The sequence below is a fragment of the Symphalangus syndactylus genome, chromosome 20, assembly GCF_028878055.3.
Source record: "Symphalangus syndactylus isolate Jambi chromosome 20, NHGRI_mSymSyn1-v2.1_pri, whole genome shotgun sequence".
Lineage (NCBI taxonomy): Eukaryota > Metazoa > Chordata > Mammalia > Primates > Hylobatidae > Symphalangus > Symphalangus syndactylus.
In genome coordinates, this window is record NC_072442.2 from 40,871,897 (window position 1) to 40,891,764 (window position 19,868).

At 55.8% G+C, this 19,868-nt stretch overlaps 1 protein-coding gene across 7 annotated transcripts in view; it reads left to right on the forward strand.

Moving 5' to 3' along the window:
• Positions 1–19,868, forward strand: part of RARA (retinoic acid receptor alpha) — a 48,837-nt gene that overhangs the window by 18,615 nt on the left and 10,354 nt on the right. For 5 of the 7 annotated variants that reach the window (XM_055256558.2, XM_055256556.2, XM_055256561.2 and 2 more), the window contains exon 2: positions 3,187–3,726. In XM_055256558.2, coding sequence (XP_055112533.1) covers positions 3,549–3,726 — 178 coding nt within the window. In that variant the 5' untranslated portion in view covers positions 3,187–3,548. Of the gene's footprint in view, positions 1–3,186; positions 3,727–13,397; positions 14,212–14,747; positions 15,465–19,868 lie in introns of those variants that run through there. The other 2 variants (XM_055256555.2, XM_055256560.2) reach the window with 2 other exon arrangements.

Here is a 19,868-nt window from a genome sequence, read left to right on the forward strand (position 1 = left end):
TGCATGCCTGCACACACACAGGCCGGGGCTGCAGGCGCGCTCTTGCCCACCCAGATGTTTTCTGTAGACCTGCATGCGTGAGTTTGTATGTGTATTTGTGTGTGAGGGTCCAACTGTAGGAACTGATGAGGTTCCGCCAGCCCCTTCTTCCCTTGCATGGCTCCCCCAGCTCCAGTTCCCGTTGTGTGGGGCCCCACAGGAGTTGGGAGGGGACCAGGGCAGCAGCTGGTCCAGTGGGTGGGGCCCCTGTTCCTCTGACATCAGCCCTCTCAGCCTAGGAGGCAATTGGGCAGGGGCCTGGGGTAGGAAGGGGGCTCTTTATTCAGGAGTGAGGAGAGAGGCCCTATGATTGTCATAATGAGTAACAGTAAAAATCGTGGTCATTAGCAAGGTCCAGGCTTTACTCCTGGGGCAGCCTCCCCTCCCTAGCCCAGTACCTGTCCCCTCCTGCCCTCTCTCCCTCAGTTCCACACAGGCTGGCTGGCTCAGCTGGGCCAGAATTCCTGGCCTCATCCACAGTGGCCTTGGCAGGAACTCCCCCTTCCCAGGCCTGGTCTTCAACCAAATGCTGGCCATGCGCTTGTCACCTGGACTCCAGGTTTGAGGCTAGAGTCTGGAGTTCAGAGCTTGGAACCTAGTGTAGCCTGAGCTTGGGGTGGAGTGGCAAGGTATAGGGGGTGTTGGAAAGGGACAGTCGTTATTTTGAGTCTCTGTGGCCCTGTTTCTTTTCTTTCTTTCCTCTTCTTTTTAAAACAGCTTTATTGAGATATAATTCACATACCATAAAATTTACCCATTACAGTGTACAATTCAGTGGTTTTAGTATATTCAGAGTTGTGCAATTACCACCACAATCAATTTTAGAACATTTTCATCACCCCAAGAAGAGCCCCCATACCCAGCAACAGTCACTTCCCATCTTCCTCAAATCCACACCCCAGCTCCTGGTAACCACAAGTCTGCTTTCTGTCTCTATAAATGTGCCTATCCTGGATATTTCATATAAATGGAATCCTACAATATATGGTCTTTGTAACTGGTATAATGTTTTCAAGGAATATCCATATCGTAGTATCAGTACTTCATTCTTTTTTTGGCAGAATAACATTCCATTGTAGGGACATACAACATTTTATTTATTCGTCAGTTGATGGACTTTTGGGTTGGTTCCACTTTTTGACTATTAGGAATAACGCTGCTGTGAATGTTCATGTGTAAGTCTTTCTGTGGACTTACATTGTCATATCTCTTCGGTAGATACCTAGGAGTAGAATTGCTGGGTCATATGCTACCGCTGTGTTTAACCTTTTGAGGAACTGCCAAACTGTTTTCCAAAACAGCTATTCTATTTTACATTCCCGTCAGCAATATATGAGGATTACAATTTCTCCACATTGTCGCCAGTACTTGTTATTATCTGTCTTTCTTATTAGAGCTAGCCTAGTGGGTATGAAGTGGTATCTCATTGTGCTTTTTTTTTTTTTTTTTTGAGATGGAGTCTCACTCTGTTGCCCAGGCTGAAGTGCAGTGGTGCAATCTCTGCTCACTGCCTCCCAGGTTCAAGCAATTCTCGTGCATCAGCCTCCTGAGTAGCTGGGATTACAGGCATGTGCACAACGCCTGGATAACTTTTGTATTTGTGGTTTTTTTTTTTTTTTTGAGATGGAGTCTTGCTCTGTTACCCATGCTGGAGTGCAATGGTGTGGTCTCAGCTCACTGCAACCTCTGCCTCCCTGGTTCAAGCAATTCTCCTGCCTCAGCCTCCCAAGTAGCTGGGATTACAGGCACCCGCCACCATGCCCAGCTACTTTTTTAGTAGATTTTTGTATTTTTTAGTAGAGATGGGGTTTCACCATGTTGGTCAGGCTGGTCTCAAACTCCTGACCTCAGGTGAGCCACCTGCCTCAGCCTCCCAAAGTGCTGGGATTATAGGTGTGAGCCACCGCACCCGGCTGACTTTCGTATTTTTAGTAGAGACAGGATTTTGCCATGTTGGCCAGGCTGGTCTTGAACTCCTGACTTAGGTGATCTACCTGCCTCAGCCTCCCAAAGTGGTGGGATTACAGGTGTGAGCCACCGCCCCCAGCCTCATTGTGCTTTTGATTGGCCATGTTTCTTTTTGTCTGTCTTCTTTTGTCTTTCATATATGTATTTTTCATACATAAATACATGCATATGTATTTATGTATAACCTATACCCAAAATGGATTTGAAACATCCTCTTGTCCTCATATGGATATGTTCTTCGTGTTCTCTCTTTCCTCTTGTTGCTGCCTATCTGTCTCACTGTGTTGTGGAATCTCTGGGTTCATCTCTGTCTCTGTCTCTACCCCATGGTATTATCTGTGCATATCCTCTGGTGCCACCTGTTCAGACAGGGTGTGGATCTGTATTCACACTGGTGAAGGGGGCATCTGGCCTTTCATCTTCTGCCCACCTCCCACCCCACTTCATGTGTTTTGCTTCTGCAGACAGAAGTATGTGGGTGAACCCTGAGATCAATCTCTCCTTCATTGCCTGGGGGTAGGAGGCTTCCTGGGCAGTCCTTGCCCTCCTACACATCGCCTACCCCTGGACTAGCCATGCTGTTAAGCATTGCAGGTGATACCTAGGAGTCCTTGGTTCCCATTTTCCTATTAGTGTGTATGTAAATAGGCCTCCTCCCAGGGCCTGTGGGACAAACCCGTTTGGGGTGCTGGGGCTTGGATCTGGGGGGGAAGTGGTGTAAGAGGGGCCCCCTGGCTCAGGAGTCATTTTTCTGAGAAGTGCCAATGCTTTAGGGAAGCGGCTTTTCCTCCCCCTCCCTCTTCCCCCCCAGCACACGTTCTCTGCATCTTGACCTCAGGTAACCCTCACTGGGGGAAGGAGGGCCAGCTGCCCGCCTCTGCTGCAGTGATCCCTTGAGGTGGCACTGTGGACCCTTTCCCCTCAGGATTATGGGTGAGAGGCCCTCCAAGGCTCTGGGCTCTGACCCTGTCTCCCCAGCCTGGCTGTGCTATCCTGCCACCCCCAGCAGCGTCTGGGCCCTGCTTCCAGGTCGTCTCTGCCAGCCAGGCATGGTGCCAGCTGTCTGCTCAGCTGGGTGCCACGGGAAAATCTCCGGCAGCCCAGGTTGGGGAGCTCTACGGGGAATGCCCGTGTGCCTGTTCTTCAGTGCCCACTCACCTGTCTTTCTTTTTTCTGCAGCATCACAGGACATGGCCCCCTCAGCCACCTAGCTGGGGCTCATCTAGGAGTGGCATCCTTTTTGGTGCCCTGAAGGCCAGCTCTGGACCTTCCCAGGAAAAGTGCCAGCTCACAGAACTGCTTGACCAAAGGACCGGCTCTTGAGACATCCCCCAACCCACCTGGCCCCCAGCTAGGGTGGGGGCTCCAGGAGACTGAGATTAGCCTGCCCTCTTTGGACAGCAGCTCCACGACAGGGTGGGTGGGCTGACCACCCAAACCCCATCTGGGCCCAGGCCCCATGCCCCGAGGAGGGGTGGTCTGAAGCCCACCAGAGCCCCCTGCCAGACTGTCTGCCTCCCTTCTGACTGTGGCCGCTTGGCATGGCCAGCAACAGCAGCTCCTGCCCGACACCTGGGGGCGGGCACCTCAATGGGTACCCGGTGCCTCCCTACGCCTTCTTCTTCCCCCCTATGCTGGGTGGACTCTCCCCGCCAGGCGCTCTGACCACTCTCCAGCACCAGCTTCCAGTTAGTGGATATAGCACACCATCCCCAGCCAGTAAGTCTGGGTATGGGGGGTAGGGTGGGAGGGGACTGTGGAGGGCGGCAGGTCTCAGAGCTTGGGCTCTGGGCACATCTGTTCTGCTGTGAGCGGAAGGCACGGTGAGCGGCAAGGTCTTCTCCAGTTGGGGTGACCATCATTTGAGGTCTTAAAAATGAAAGCCCTATGGCATATATGCTGATCATGGTGGTTGTGTTTGAAGTTGGGGGTGGCAGAGGGGGAGATGAAACCAAGCTGTTCTGGCCTGCAGTGGCCCTCGCACCCCTCTTCTGTGCTCTGCTGTTGGGGCCTTATAAATAGCTCCAAGGACTGGACACACAGGCTGGAGGTGGGTAAACAAACCTCTTGACATTTGATGGAAATGGCAGCTCTACCTAGAGTGAGAGCAGCACACCACCTACGCCCCACCCCCACTCAGTGCCTCTGAGGGAAAGGGCTTGAAGGAGCAGACCGAGGAAGGCTGGCTGGAACCCCACCTCTCCCCCTGCCAGCTCCACCCCCGGCCATGCTAGGATGTGCTTCCCTTTATGGGGAGGATGAGAGGGAGGGGCCCACGGTCTAGCTGGGTGGATAGGGTGAGTGTCCCAGGAGGGGACACTTGGCCTGGACTCTGGCCTCGGACGCATGCATGGTCTTGGCAGGGCCTGTGTTTTCTCTGCCTCCACCCTCTGCCATGGAGGTCACTCGTTGGCTGGGCAGGGGTCTCAGTACCCTTCGCCGGCTGGCCGAGCCAGGTAGTGGGAGGTGGCGGCAGCTCTGGCCAGCTGGCAGAGTCCAGGGCTGGGGCCTGCCAGGCCGCTTACAGTAACTCTGGCCCCCAGGGCCCAGCTGGGCGCCAGGCCAGGGCCGGGGGGAGGAGGGAGCCCGGACCTGGCCTGGGACGGGATGGGGTGGAAGCAGCAGAATGGGCCATGGGCTGCTGGCTGGCCGGCCGGTCAGCTGCTGACCTGGGAAACGTGTCCCCACCTCTCCTGACCAGTAGGGACTGCACACCCTGCCCTGGGCACCCACTACCCCTCTCATGGCTGCTGGCAAGCTGCCTGGCACCACTGCCCTATGTGCCTGGCTGGGCTGGGTCAGTACCCCCTTCTCAGTGTGGGGGCAGCGCTCTCTCCCCGGAGCCAGGGAGTCTCTTTGTCCCTGGGGCAGGCCCTGGCTGGGCGCCTCACTGCCCGCACTGGCTGGGTGCCCACCACCACCACTGCTTCCTGGATCGCCTCCTCTGGCTTAGCTGTGGCCTCCTCCCTCCCAGGCTCCACCAGCCACCAGGAGCAGGGACTCTATGTCTGTGTTTCTTTATGTTCCCCACCCTTTATGCCCTGGGGCCAGGGGGCAGGCAGGTGCTGCCTCAGTTTCTCCTGCCACCCCTTATCAAACCTTCGTCTTCTGTTTCTGCTGTCTCTTCTGTCCACCTCATATAGGAGTGTGGGATGGATGGAGTCTGGGGACTCTGATTCTGGTTTGGTCCTATAGTCTGTGTTAGTGATGGGGAGAGGCCAGCCTCTGGGGTTTGGGGCTACTAGGGAATGCGTTGGTGTATCTTTGTAGAATATTCACTGCATTTAAAGAGACTGTGATTTATATTCTGGACTTGGATCACTGGAACTAGAAGAGTGTCTGCTTCCTGACAGGGTAGGGTTTTATTTTTATTTATTTATTTATTTTTTTGAGACAGAGTCTTGCTCTGTCGCCGAGGCTGGAGTGCAGTGGTGCGATCTCGGCTCACTGCAACTTCCACCTTCCGGGATCAAGCAACTCTCCCACTTCGGCCTCCCAGGTAGCTGGGACTACAGGTGTACGCCACCACGCCCGGCTACTTTTGGTATTTTTAGTAGAGATGGGGTTTCTCCATATTGGCCAGGGTGGTCTTGAACTCCTGACCTCATGATCCACCCGCCTCGGCCTCCCAAAGTGCTAGGATTATAGGCATGAGCCAACGTGCCTGGCCATTTTTATGTTTTAAGACAGGGTCTTCCTCTGTCGCCCAGGCTGGAGTGCAGTGGCACCATCTTGGCTTAATGCAGTCTCTGCCTCCCAGCGATTCTCATGCCTCATCCCGAGTAGCTGTGATTACAGGTGTGTGTCACCACACCTAGCTAATTTTTTTTGTATTTTTAGTAGAGATGGGGTTTTGCCATGTTGGCCAGGTCAGTCTTGGACTCCTGGCCTCAAGTCATCTGCCTGCCTCAGCCTCCCAATGTGTTGGGATTACAGGCATGAGCCACTGTGCCTGGCTTGCTTTTTTTTTTTTTTTTTTTTTTTTTTTTCCTCATAGGGTCTCACTCTGTCTCCCAGGCTGGAGTGCAGTGGCATGATCATAGCTCACTGCAGGCTTGAACTCTTGGGCTCAAGGCATCCTCCTGCCTCAGCCTCTCGAGTAGCTGAGACTACAGGTGTGTGCCACCACACCAGGCTGATTTTTTGATTTTTCATAGAGACAAGGTCTCACCATGTTGCCCAGGCTGGTCTCAAACTACTGAGCTCAAGCAGTCCTCCTGTCTTGGCCTCCCAAAGTGCTGGAGATATGGGCATGTACCACTGCACCCAGCTCAGGGTAGGATTTTTGAGGGGGGAGGAGTTGGGGACCTGCGACCTGGTGCCTGTGGACAACTTGTCCTAACCCAGGTGATGGCAACAGAGTTCCCAGACACTCTGTCCATCTGGAGCCTGGGCTCATTGGAGGGTTGGAGGTGGGGGCTGGGGCCTGGCCCCATCCTTGCCCATCCTGGCCAGAGGGAGCAAATGCTTTGCCCTCCCCTCCCCTCAATGTTGCAAGCTTCTTCCTCTTTCTTAGAGGTGGGTGGGGAAGGCTTCCCATCCTGGTAACCTTCTCCCCAAATGTGGGTGGGGTGCCCACATTTCAGGCAAGTGTAGCCTTCGGCTTTCTCCACCCAGGTTAGGCAATGCCCCCTTCCTGCCCCCTCCCTCTGTGAGCCTTTTGGTTTCCCTGACCCTCCCCTCTCCCTAGTAAACAACAACAACTTCTCTCCCTGCCCAGACCCTTAGCTTCTGAGCTTCTCGCTGACCTTCCTCTTCTCTGGGACAAGGTGTGGCCATGGGTCTGAGGGAGCCTGGCATCTCCCTCCTGCAGAGCCAGGGCTGCCTGCTGGACAGAGCTCCTGAGCTTTGGGTAGGAAAGCATGGCAGATAAAATTATCACATGCCTGGCCTCAGAGATGGAGGCAGTTGTTTAGCCTTCCCTGCTCGCCTGGCCTTAGGGCTGGTGCTGAGGGTGAGGCAGTTCCCAGGAGAGGTGGCAATCCATGGTCCTCCATTCCTGCAGGGGCAGTGGTATGCCCCAGTCCGCCACACCCTTTTTGTAGGAATTCTTGCTGATGAGGCTTCCTCCTCCCATTCTCCACCAAACAAAGGTGTTGGGTCCCTCCTCCCCCTCATCCCTTTCCCCAGGTGGGGAGGAGGCAGCACATTAGGTGGCCTGGGTGTGCCCTTCAGAGACCTAGTAGCCTATGGGACCAACAGAAATCCTCTCCAGGTCGCTGTGGGGAGGGCTGTGTATTTGTCGTGCTACAGCCAGGGTGGGAGCCCTAGAGATGGTCCGGCGATTCTCCCCGCCACCTAAACCGGCCCCTGGGGCTTGGTCTCTGAAGACTGGTGTTTACTGTGGAGGTTTGGGATTCTGTATGCACTACGGGTCAGGGCTGTGTGTGTTTTGGGGGTGGGGTCACGGTTGGGTGTGTGTTGGGAAGGGGATTAATGACTTGTGTGTATTGGGTGAGAGGGTTAGAGAGCTGAGTGTGTTTTGGGGGAATTAAATCCAGAGCTGAGGAGGGACAGTCAGCTTGTCTGTGTGTTGGTGTTGGGGCTGGGAGGGGGCGTGACTTAGGGCACAGAGTGTTTAAAGAGGAGTGGTCTTTGGTTTGGGTTCTTAACCTTTCTTGGCTGGAGGGGAGAACTGATCTGCCTTTTTTGTTCACCCTGGGAATTCCATGGGCAAAGGGGTCTGACTGGGGGCTGTGGAGTAGGCATTTAGTGCTGAGTTTAAAACTTGGACACTGGGCTGGGTGTGGTGACTCACGCCTGTAATCCTAGCACTTTGGGAGGCCAAGGCGGGCGGATGACCTGAGGTCAGGAGTTTGAGACCAGCCTGGCCAACATGGTGAAACCCCATCTCTACTAAAAATACAAAAATTAGCTGGGCGAGGTGGCACGTGTCTGTAATCCCAGCTACTCGGGAGGCTGAGGCTAGAGAATCGCTTGAACCCAGGAGGCAGAGGTTGCAGTAAACTGAGATCATGCCACTGCACTCCAGCCTGGGGGATAGAGCGAGCCTCTGTCTCCGAAAAAAAAGATAATAAAATAAAACTTAAGACACTGGCTGCGTGCAGTGGCGCGTGCCTGTAATCCCAGCACTTTCGGAGGCCGAGGTAGGGACTTGAGCCCAGGAATTTGAGACAAGCCTGGACAACATAGTGAGACCCTGCCTCTACCAAAGAGAAGAAATTAGCCGGGTGTGGTAGTGCATGCCTGTAGTCTCAGCTACTCGGGAGGCTGAGGTGGGAGGATTGCATGAGCCTGAGAGGTTGAGGCTGCAGTGAGCTATGATCACACCACTGCACTCCAGCCTGGTGGGTGACAGAGCAAGACCCTGTCTCAAAAACAACAACAACTTGGACATTTATGTCACGTATGACTTGCTGATAACCTCTCTGAGCATGTTTCTTTGTTGTTGTTGTTGTTTGTTTTGAGACGGAGTCCCTCTCTGTCGCCCAGGCTGGAGTACAGTGGCGCAATCTCTCAGCTCACTGAAACCCTCCGCCTCCCAGGTTCAAGCGATTCTCTTGCCACAGCCTCCTGAGTAGCTGGGATTACAGGCACCCGCCACTACGCTGGACTAATTTTTTTGTATTTTTAGTAGAGACGCGGTTTCGCCATGTTGGCCAGGCTGGTCTCAAACTCCTGACCTAGGTGATCCGCCTGCCTTGGCCTCCCAAAGTACTGGGATTACAGGCATCAGCCACCGTGCCTGGCCTTTTTTTTTTTTTTTTTTTTTGAGACAGGGCCTCAAAATGTGGCCTATTTGCCTAAGCTGGTCCCGAATTCCTGAGCTCAAAGGATCTGCCTTCCTTGACCTCCTAAAGTGCTGGGACCACAGGCGTGAGCCACCGTGCCTGGCCTGCACGTGTTTCTTCATCTGTAAAACTGGAATATTACCAGAACCTACCTCAGAGGGCTGTGAATTGGGCAAGATCATCGACTAATACCCCTAGCTCTGTGTCTTGCATGTGACCTGGTGCCATGGGACCCAGGCCCTTTATTTTTGTTGTTGTTGTTGTTTAATTTTTTTTTTTTTTTTTTGAGACGGAGTCTCACTCTGTTGCCCAGGCTGGAGTGCAGTGGCGTGATCTCGGCTCACTGCAAGCTCTGCCTCCGGTTTCATGCCATTCTCCTGCCTCAGACTCCCAAGTAGCTGCAACTACAGGAGCCTGCCACCATGCCCGGCTAATTTTTTGTATTTTTAGTAGAGATGGGGTTTCACCATGTTAGCCAGGATGGTCTCGATCTCCTGACCTCCCAATCCGCCTGCCTCGGCCTCCCAAAGTGCTGGGATTACAGGCGTGAGCCACCGCGCCCGGCTTGTTGTTGTTGTTTTTTTGTTTTGTTTTTGAGATGGAGTCTCATTCTGTCACCCGGGCTGGAGTGCAGTGGCTCGATCTCGGTTCACTGCAACCTTTGCCTCCTGGGTTCAAGCGATTCTCCTGCCTCAGCCTCCCAAGTAGCTGGGACTACAGGCGTGTGCCACTACGCCCAGCTAATTTTTGTATTTTTAGTAGAGGCAGGGTTTCACCATGTTGGTTGGCCAGGATGGTCTCGATCTCTTGACCTTGTGATCCGCCCGCCTCGGCCTCCTAAAGTGCTGGGATTACAGGCATCAGCCACTGTGCCTAGCCGGGACCCAGACCCTTTGTAGGTGGGAGCTGGAGAGAATGGGATGCTAACATCTATAGAGCACCTACTGTGTGTCAGGGGCTTTGTCTGTGTTTTACAAATTTTAATTCCTGCAATCCTGGAAGAGGGACATTATCCCCACTTACACAGAAGACACAGTGCTGGGGGAGGTTAAAGTACTGCAGAATCATGACTGTAGGATTGTAAAGCTGGGCTGTTTTCCACCATCTAGATAGGCAACTTTGAGAGGGGATCGTGGGGCACACTCTTGGGTGTGGGAAGTGTGGGGGGTGGGGCTTAGTGCTGACTGAAACCCCCTTCCCCACTGTGGAGGCCCTTTCTCTGTCTTAGAACCTACCTTTCCCCAGTAGGGGGCGTAGGGAAGGCCCAAGCCATACCCCCTCCTCTCTGTTTTGGATCCTGAAGGCTGGAGAGAAAGAAAGATAAGGGGCCTGGGCCAGATCTCCATCCTGTCCTGGAAGCTGTGGATACAATCTGTTCACACCATCCCCACCCCCAAATCTGCCCTCTGTAGCCCACGGGAGTTTGCAGAACTCAGCAGGCACCCTCCCCCCGATCTCCAGACACTGAAGGAACAGAGTGTAAAAGCCACATTTCTTATTCTTAATTTGTTTCAATTTGTGGATAGAGGCAAAGAAGTTGCAAGCCATCAACGGAGGAGCCGGGGATGGGAGCCCCAAAAGGGTGGCTGCATATTTGCTTCGTGTGCCTAGAGACTAGGGAATGCCCAAGGGTCTGGGTGAGCCCCAGCAGAAGACAGAAAGGAGGAGGTTGTGTCCTTCCCTTCTTCCTATCCTCTGCCACTTCCTCCCTGTTGCAGTCTGTGCATCCTGCCTCCTTCCCTGCTTCCCACTCTTTCCCTGGACAATAGGAGGGACAGCCCAGGCGGAGGGAGTGCTGCCTAGCAATGCCTTTCTTGGAGTCCAAAATGTAAAGTCAGACAAAAGAACATGACATGGAGTTTTTAATGAAAATGGGGTCCCTCACCTTTTATCTCCCAGCAAGGATAATGCACAGGTTCCCTCTGGACAAGATCCCAGCATGGACGGGGGGAGGGGACTCAGGGAAGGAAGCTCGTCTTCCTTTTAGGTGGGTCAGGGCCAAGGTATTGTGTCTACCCCATGCCAAGGGATGTGTTGCTTATGGGGCTGTACCAGTGCAGGCCTGCCTGCCCTTTGAGGGAGTAGTGTCTGTGGGAAGAGGACGTGGTTTCCATCTTTAAGTCATTTTGGGGCAGTGCCTTCTTCCTCCTCCTCCTCTCTGGATTTGGGGCACAGCCAGGGATTGCGCCTCCCAGGGTTGATTGGAGGCCACTCAACCTTTGGCTGTCAGAAATAGAGGTGCTCCCCTCCCCATTTTGACTTCTGGGTTGCTGGAAACCTCAACCAGCCCACAGACCAAAGGCCTTCCATGGGCAGGAGTCTTAAAGGACAGTTCTTCCTGTGTGGCCTCGGACAGGTCACCCAAGCTCTCTCCAACTCTGTTTCTTCCTCCTTAAAGTAAGACTTCTGGCTGGGCATGGTGGCTCACACCTATAATCCCAGCTACTCAGGAGGTTGAGGCAGGAGAATCACTTGAACACGGAGGTGGAGGTTGTAGTGAGCCGAGATCGCGCCATTGCACTCCAGCCCGGGTAACAGGGCAAGACTTGGACACACACACACACACACACAAAAAGGCCGGGCATGGTGGCTCATGCCTGTAATCCAAGCACTTTGGGAGGCCGAGGTGGGAGGATTGGTTGAGCTCAGGAGTTCGAGACCAACCTTGGCAACATAGCGAAAACCCATCTCTACAGAATGTACAAAAATTAGCTGGGCGTGCTGGTGCACACCTGTAATCCCAGCTACTTGGGGGGCTGAGGCATGAGAATTGCTTGAATCTGGGAGGTGGAGGCTGCAGTGGGCTGAGGTCACACCACTGCACTCTAGCCTGGGTGACAGAACGAGACTCTGTCTCAAATAAATAAATAAAAATTAAAAAAAAGCAAAACTTCTAATCTGTCTTTGGCTGGGCGAGTTGCTGTTAGGCCATGGTCGCCCGCTTCCTGCTGAGGCCCTTGGTGAGTTTCACATACCCAGCAAGGCTGTGATAGTGAGGGGCATGGTAGAGCTGGGCACTGTCTTGGGGGATGGCGCCACTCTGTACTGGGAGCCAGTGTCCACTTGGCACTGGGCCTCATGATTTCCTGTTTGTTGTCCCCTCCAGATGGGGTTGGGGACAGGAGGGGGCCCTGCCTGGCACAAGTGGGGGCCAGTTTGGCCCGCACCTGCTGAGGGCTTACTAAACGCAAAGCCCTGAGGAGCTGAGGGAGGGATAAGGCTGAGCAGGATGGGGCCCCAGGCCTGCAGACAGCTGCCACTGCAGGCCCCCCAGCCCCAGCTGCAGGCCAGAGCCTTCCTTGTTTCCCACTTCTCCCACTGCCCCAGGACACTGTGTTCTGCTCTGACCTGCCCCATGACCTTGCTGTTGCCCAGAACGGGCCTCTTGCCCTAGCTTCTCCTCTCCAGCTCCGGAAATCCTATCTATCCTTCAAGGAACATCTTGAATGCCGCCTCTTCCCAGAAATCTTCACAGATGTTCCCCCTTCCTTGCCACACTCTGCCTCCCTACTTAGAATGCCTGTGGGTCCTTATTTATTTTTTAACAACACTCATCTCGCTACCATGAAGTTGCTTCTCCCCTGTTCCTGCCGTGAGCTGTAATCATTTGGGACATCTTTTCCTGACCACAAGGTCTTTGATGGCAGGGACAGAGTCTCAGGTCCCTTAGCGCCTTGCAGCTATGAGCGCAGAGCCTTGCTCCATCATTTGAAAGATCCCGAGGGCATGGAAGCACTCTGTCCTCTTCCCCATTAGTCTCATCCACTGTCAAGATTTGCATACCTGCCCCCAGACCCCAGCATTCCATCTGCAGCCCTGACTGCACTTCAGGGCCCCACATCCACCTGCCCAGCAGCCCATTGGACTTCTCTGCTTTGCAGTCTCAGGAACTTCACTGATGCATAAGCCACACACAAGTCTCTTTGCTACCTCTTTTCCCATACCCCTTACCCGCCCCGCCGCCCCACGTTATTTGTACCTTTAAAATATCTATTGAATCCACCTTCCTCTGTCCATCAGCACTTCCAGTTTCCTAGGCCAAGCCACCGTCGTCTGCTGCCTGTACTGCTGCAGTAGCTTTTACCTGGTCTCTCTTGCCCTCCTATAATCCATTCTTCACACAACTGCTGGAAAGATCTTTTTACACTGTAAATCTGATCTTTCCTTTGCTTGGAACCTTTCTATGGCTTTTCCTTGCATTTAGGATAAAATCCAAAAGCCTTATTGAGGCCTATAAGCCTCCCGGTCTGGCCTGAGCCCACCTCTCCAGCCTGGTCTTGTGTACCTTTTCCTTTTGAATTTTGTGCTCCATCATTCTAGCCTTCTGCCAGTTCCTTCAATGAACTCACCAACTTCTGTAACCCCAGGGCCTTTGCACAGACTCGCCCTTTAACTGGAACTACACTCCTTTCTACTCTTTGCCTGATTAACTTATAAACTTTCTCTTATGGTGGGTCTGTTTTATTTGAGTTCTTCCCTAATTTAGTTCAACCTAAATTAGGTACCTATGTTAATTCTTCAGAGCATAATACCATTTATCTCAGTTTGCAATTGTGTGTGTATATAGTGATTATTTGCTTAATGGCTGTTGCTCCCTAAGGTCTATAAGGGCAGGTTCCCCAGGGTGTCCACATAGAAGGTGCTCAGAAAAATACCTTGAATCGGCCTAGCTTGGTAAGAACATGGGCTTTGGCAGCAGGAAGTTCAAATACCTGCTCTACTCTTTATTATTAGTACTGTGATCTTGGACAACCCACATAGCCTTGCTAAGACCTGTTTTATTTGTAAAACATCTCTTGGAGTTGCTGTGAGGATAAAATGACAACATATATAAAGAGCCAGGCTTCTTCTAGAAGAATATCCTTGGGTAGCATGTACATTTCCATCCTTCCTTTTAGAGAGTGGGGGTAATAGGATACCCCCTCCTCCAGGGGTATCCCCTCTTTCTAGGGACCTACCCAAGCTAGGCCTTTCTTCCAGTGAAACGTGCATCCCGAGGGCTTCTAGGATGAAGTAGTCAACTAGAAGGCACCAGCTCCTCCTTTTATCTCTCCAGAGCTGGACAGTGCACCAGGGGCCAATACTGGTTCCCCAGCGGGGAGACACCTTGGGCGGGGCTTTGCTCGCCGGAAGCACGCAGAGCGTGGGGAGGAGAGCCCCCTCTGCCTGTGTTTGTGCCAACAGCACCCGCGCTGCCGCGTCGGGTTCCGGCGGCCGCAGTCACACATGATGTCACAGACAATGACACAAGCCGGTGTCTCATTCCGACACAGCGCCCGAGCTGCACAATGTCACACCCGGGTGCCAAACACTTGGCCCCGCGCGCCCCGGCCCTACGCCTCCTGCCGCCGCTCTCCGCGTCTCCGGGGGAGGTGGCCCGGTTCGGCCGGGCAGGGGGCTGGCGGGCGAGCCCCGCGGGCGGGCTGGCGAGCGGGTGATGTCACGGGCAGCGGTGGGTGGGTCACTCGGAGGTGAGGCTCCGCCAGGCGAGTTCAGCGAGAGTTCAGCCGCATTGCATTAGGCAAATGAGGCCCGGCCTGGGTGGGGGTGTGTGTTAAGGGGAGGACACCGGGACCACCCCCCTCTTCCCCGCCCCACCACCTCCTCCACCATGGCTTCTCTCGGCCAGGGACTGACCAAACCTTGGGGGAGCCTGGGAGCCGGAACTGGGACAAGGGAAGACGCCCGCCCCTCTTCCGTCCTTGTCCCCTCACAGCGCCCTCCTCTCCCTGTACTCGGCCTCCCTCTGTACTCTGTGTACTCCTCCTCTGGAGCCTTTCCCCCTTCCTTCTCCTCTCCTCTCCTCCCCCTTCCCAGGCTGCCCCCACTTGCCTGTCCACATGCCGCCTCTCCCTCTCGGTTCCCTGCGTTTCTCCGGCTGCAGCCGGACCCGCCGGGAATGGGTTAAGCCAGGGGCGGTGCCTGGACGGGGCGGGGCGGTGGAAAGGGGGTGGTACCTGGAGGGGAGGGGGCGCGCAGAGCTGGGGTGGGGGGGCCGTGGCGCGCACCACCGGAGACCGAGCGAGTCGCCGGTTGCCCCTGGCCTGGCGGAGGCGGAACCGCGCGGGATCTCCACCCCCACCCGGAATCCTCGCCACGGAGAATCCCTGGAGAAGTCCCGGATCCCCGGCGGGGAGGAGGAAGTGCTCGTTGACCCCCCGCCCCGCGCTGATCCCGCCCCCGACCTGCGGACTTGGGGAGCCGCGATACTCTGCCTCGGACGCCACGAGACTCTAGACGGGAGTCCCCTCGAGGTGAAGCCGCTGAGTTCTCGGGCCCCGCCAGGCTTCCCTGGGAGAGCCGACGGACCCCCGCTTTCAGCACACACAACTTCCCTGCTTTTCACCGGGACTGGCGGAGCGGCCGGCCGACTTAGACGCGGGGACTTCAGGGCAGGGGGCGCCCCCCTGCCCGGGTCAACAGTCGGGGCGAGGGAACGTCTCCTCGCCTCCAGCTGCTCTGCTCGGATGGCGCCGCCGGCTGAGTGACGGGGGCGGCGCGCAGGACTTCCCAGCTTGGACCTCTTGCCTTCGAGGGGAAAGATGTACGAGAGTGTAGAAGTGGGGGGTCCCACCCCTAACCCCTTCCTAGTGGTGGATTTTTATAACCAGAACCGGGCCTGTTTGCTCCCAGAGAAGGGGCTTCCCGCCCCGGGTCCGTACTCCACCCCGCTCCGGACTCCGCTTTGGAATGGCTCAAACCACTGTACGTACCTGCCTCTCAGTCTGCTGTTGTAGAGGGTGGGGGTGGGCGGTAGGGCTTCCACTACTGCTCAGGGGTGAGAGTCCCGGGGTGTAGTGGAGGTCCTGTCTCTACCTTTCACTTAACCCGTGTTGCCCTTGCTGGACAATTGAACCCTCCCCGCCGCACCCTCCCCCCAGTAACCCTGAGTGCAGTTTCTGTTAGATTAGGGCTGAGGAACTTTGAGGGTTCCTTCTTTCAAGAAACATTCCTTCATCTCTTGTTTCACTTCTTCCAGGAGAAATGAAGCCCAAGCCCCTTGCCCCCAGTTTATATCTTCTTGCCTGGAATCCAACAGCTTCACAGCAGGCTGGAGGGTGGGGTAAAGGTCCTGTGTGTGTGGGTTTGTCTGCTCCCGGGGGGAAGGTCCCCCCAGATCCCACTTGCCAAAGCCCGAGGGAGAGCCCCTTCCTGTGCGACAGCTGCTGCCCCCAGCCCTTGCTCTTGCGTCATTAGAGTGGGTGTCAGGGGAGCACTCAGTGTCTTTGGTATTGACAGTGGGGTGTGGCAGAAAGGGGCAACTTCCTCAGACACCCGTCTGCCATCCTAACCTTCCATCTTGGCAAGGGGCACTGGGTCCTTGTGGGGGTGTTGTCCTGGCCCCAGACACTTGGCTGTCATCTTTGAGGCTTTCATCCCCAGGAGTGGAGGGGAGAAGCTGCTCTGGTGAGAAGAATCCCTCTCCCCCTAATCCTAATCCGGTTTGTTCTCTGGGGAATGAGTTTGTTTTTGTGGGTCTGGGGCTGCTCTGGAAATGAGGACTGCATCCCTTCCCAGCTCCGCCACCGAGTCCTTTTGTTACCCTGACTTCACTTGGGGATAGGGCCAGGTCCTGGGCTGTCCCTTCCTAAGAGGGTCACTGATGAGAATCCTAGCATCCTGGCAGCCTGGTCACCTTCTTTCCTTGTTGCCTCCTGCCTGGGTGCAAGCTCCTCTGGGAGGAAGGGCTCTGTGCACACTCAGGAGCTCGGAGCACCAGGGTGTACACCTGGGCATTTTCCTGCACTGCTGTGAGGCAGTGTACACTGGGTGGGCGGGATCAGGCGCAAGGGGGTTATTGTTAGATGGCTCAGGTTTCTTCCCTTCCCCTGGGCTTTGGATTCTTTGCTGGAGGGGAAGCTCTTCCCTGGAGGATCTCGCACCTTCCCGGACCTGCTGCTTCCCTCCTGCCTGCCAGGGAGGAGGGATGGAGTGGGTCTCGGGGGGCCCTGGCAGATTGGAGAAGGTTGAAGGGCAAAGGACTTACCCCACCCCTCTTGCTGGGAGAAGAGAGACCTGAGATGGACAGACAGCCCACTTCTACCCTCCCAGAGCCACTTCTATCCCAGCTTTTCCTATTGTCCTGCCCCCCGACCTTTTCCTCCAGGGCCGAATCTGCTGTGTGGCTGTAGACACAAGAGGGAAGGTATCACCATTGACTTTGGAAGAGAGAGTGAGAGGATGACTCTAGAACCCTTTTTCTCATTCTCTCAGTGCTGGAGCAAGACCCCCCTCTCCTAGGGGGATAGTTGGAGCAGGGCTGCCAGAGTCACCCCTTCCACTGCCTTGGCCACCCTCTCCAGAGGGCTGGAGAGAAGCTGGGATCTGAGACCTTGGTTTCCAGCCCCTGTCTCTTCTTAGCCCATGGGGACAGCTCAGCTCTTCCTGGCCCAGAACTGGAGAGGGAGGAGGATCACAGAGGGTAGGACAGGCAGTGTATTGGTGAGTCCTTCCCCTAAACCACTGGACATGGGGAAGTGGAGACCTGTCCCCACACCCGTTCTGGGGTGGGGTAGTAGACCTACAGGCCTGGGCTCCCAGTTCCCGTAGTCTGAGTGTGGGTGTGCATATAAGTGAGTGAGGTGTCAGTGGACTCGGGTCCTGAGGCTGTGAGGTTGGGAGTGATGGGGGTCTGGGGGCTTGCCTTGAGGCACAGGAAGGACCCAGAGTCTGAGGGTGGCAACTAGACTCAGTCTAGAATATGTGGGGCCAATGCCACCACCTTGGAAGGGACCCCTTGGGTGTGTGGAAGTCCGCTGGTGACTGGAGCCGCCTCCAGCCCCCTCTTGGGGAATTCTCCACTCTCCCCTTCACTGCCACTGAAGGTGGGAAGAGCAGGTTGGCTGTGGGAGGACGTGGCCTCCTGGGTTCTGCAGGGCCCTAGGGACCTTGCCTCCCTCCCCAGAGCCCTCATTTCGGTGCATTAGAGGACAAGGGGGGTGCACAGGATGTGGCTCCCCATCTGTCTCCCACCAATCTCCGCCACTCACACCTCCGCCCGCTCCCAGACGTCCAAGAATGTGAAGCACGTGGATGCCCGTAGTTGGGGGAGGGGGAGATGCTTATCAGGCGGCCGCGGGGCTAGGGGCCTTCTTCCGCTGCCGCGGTACACCCAGAGCTACCCCCGCCTCTCCCCGCGAGGAGGAAGGGCGGTACAGAGGGCCCTACGCCCCCTCCCCAACCGTCCCCAGGGGCTGCGAGGGGAGCTGCGGAGGAGCGGGCGCCAGCTGGATTGGGAGGGGAGCCGCTGGCCGGGGGCCCGGCTGATTTCCTGCTGATCTCCTCCAGGAAACCGGCCCCTTGTGCGAGCCTGCGAACGGCTCGGGGGCGTGGGGAATCCGGAGTGGAGCGCTCTGCGCCGCCCGCCCTACCAGGATGGGGAGCGAGGGAGGGGCACCCTGGCAGCGTCGGCGGGAGGGGACGCCTGGCTTCCTGGGTCAGTTCCAGTCCTCTGTTGGGCGCTGGAACTTTGAGCTGAGAAGGTGTGGTCCTTCTCTAGCCTGAGTTCTTCTGCAGGAAGAGGAGAGATTGGTGGGCAGGGCCTCTGGGGAGGGAGGTTAGCAGGGAGGGGCCAGGCCCGGGCAATCCTTCCCCCGTTGGTGTCCCTCCCCCCTCCACCTGTGTGTGCAGGGAGTTATGGCCGTGTCCTAACTCTTGCAGAGGCTGTGAGGATTCCAGAGTTCCCCACACCTCCGCCTTGGTCCTTGTACCTCACCTCCTTGGACTGCTGGCTGGAGGCCTGGGGAGGTGGGGCCTCGAGCTCTGGGTTCAAAGGGCAGAGCAGGGAAACCTCAGAGCTGGGTTACCTGGGTGACAGGTGGGGATGTGCTGGAGGTAGGGGGCAGGCTATGTTACAGACTCCAAGGCAGTCAAGCTGCCGTTGGGTGGGCTGAAAGGAGGCCTTGCCCAGCCTAAACTGTAGTCCTCGCCTCTGGTCATCTCTCCCGTTCTGCCAAAAAATAATCTTAAAAAGCACATTCTCTCAGTTCCGTAAACACCCTCTGTTGGACTTTGCTTTAGCTCCATGTTTTTATGGCTCTTTGCCCTCTAGTCTGTCCCAGGCCTTAGAGCTGTTTACCCCTCATCCTGGTATCCCCCATGACTCCCCATACCCTAGCTCCCCTCGTGACATCCCACTCTGTACCCCAAAGCTCCCTCAGTCCTTTCTCCCTCTCCAGTCTGGTTCATTTTAGAAGTGGGGCCTTGGGAGAGGCGGGGCCCAGGGCAAACGGTGGATTAGGAGGGGTGGGGAGGTCAGTGCCTTCTTCCTCTGCTTGTCGGAATGCTGACCAAGATTCTAGGCCATGGTCCCCCCCAACCCTCCACATACCCCCTTGCCCTTGATCTCCCCTCCCCCCACCAGTCTGGATTGTCTATTGTTACTGCTTTTACGTCTTGGAAAAAGTTAGCACAACAAAGGGCTCCTTTGTGGCTCACCCCCTCTGCCTCCTGGCCTCACCCAGGCCCCCCAACCCCGCCCCCCCAGCAGCTGTTCTCAGGCCTCTCAGCCTGTCTGATTTGCTTGTCTGGCCTGGGGAGAATGAGGTGGGAGAAAACCAGGCCAGGGCAGTTGGTGTTGGAGTGAGGAGCAGACGGCGGGGGGAGGTCAGGAGAGAATCTGCTGGGCTGGGGACGGTGTGGGCATCAACTGTCCCGTTGCTGCAGGCTGGTCTCGGGGCAGGGAAGGGGATGGGGGGCCATAGCAGTGCTGGTCAGCCAGGCTGGCCAGGGAAGTGGTGCCCAGGCACTACTAAGAGCCAGGAAAGCCCTGCCAAGGTTGTTGGCCTAGTTCCCTGTCATCAGCCGCCTAGCAGCCCCCACTGTGTCTGCAGGTAAGGGGGGAGGGTAGTGGCACATAGTCAGCCCCTGGTGTTCCCATGCTTCCTTCCTCTGTGCCCCAATTTTAGGGCCATGTGATCTGGGGCTATGTGACTCATATCTGTAAGGTGCTTGGGCCAGGAGCTGTGGGCACCTTTAAATGCCAGCCAGTCTCATGTGCCGGAGTTTGGGGTAGGGCTAGGTAGGATTGTGGAATATGGGAGGAGGCAGGGATCTGTCTGCTTAGGGAGGCATCCTCATCCATCCTTGGCCCTGGACAAGAGAACTTGA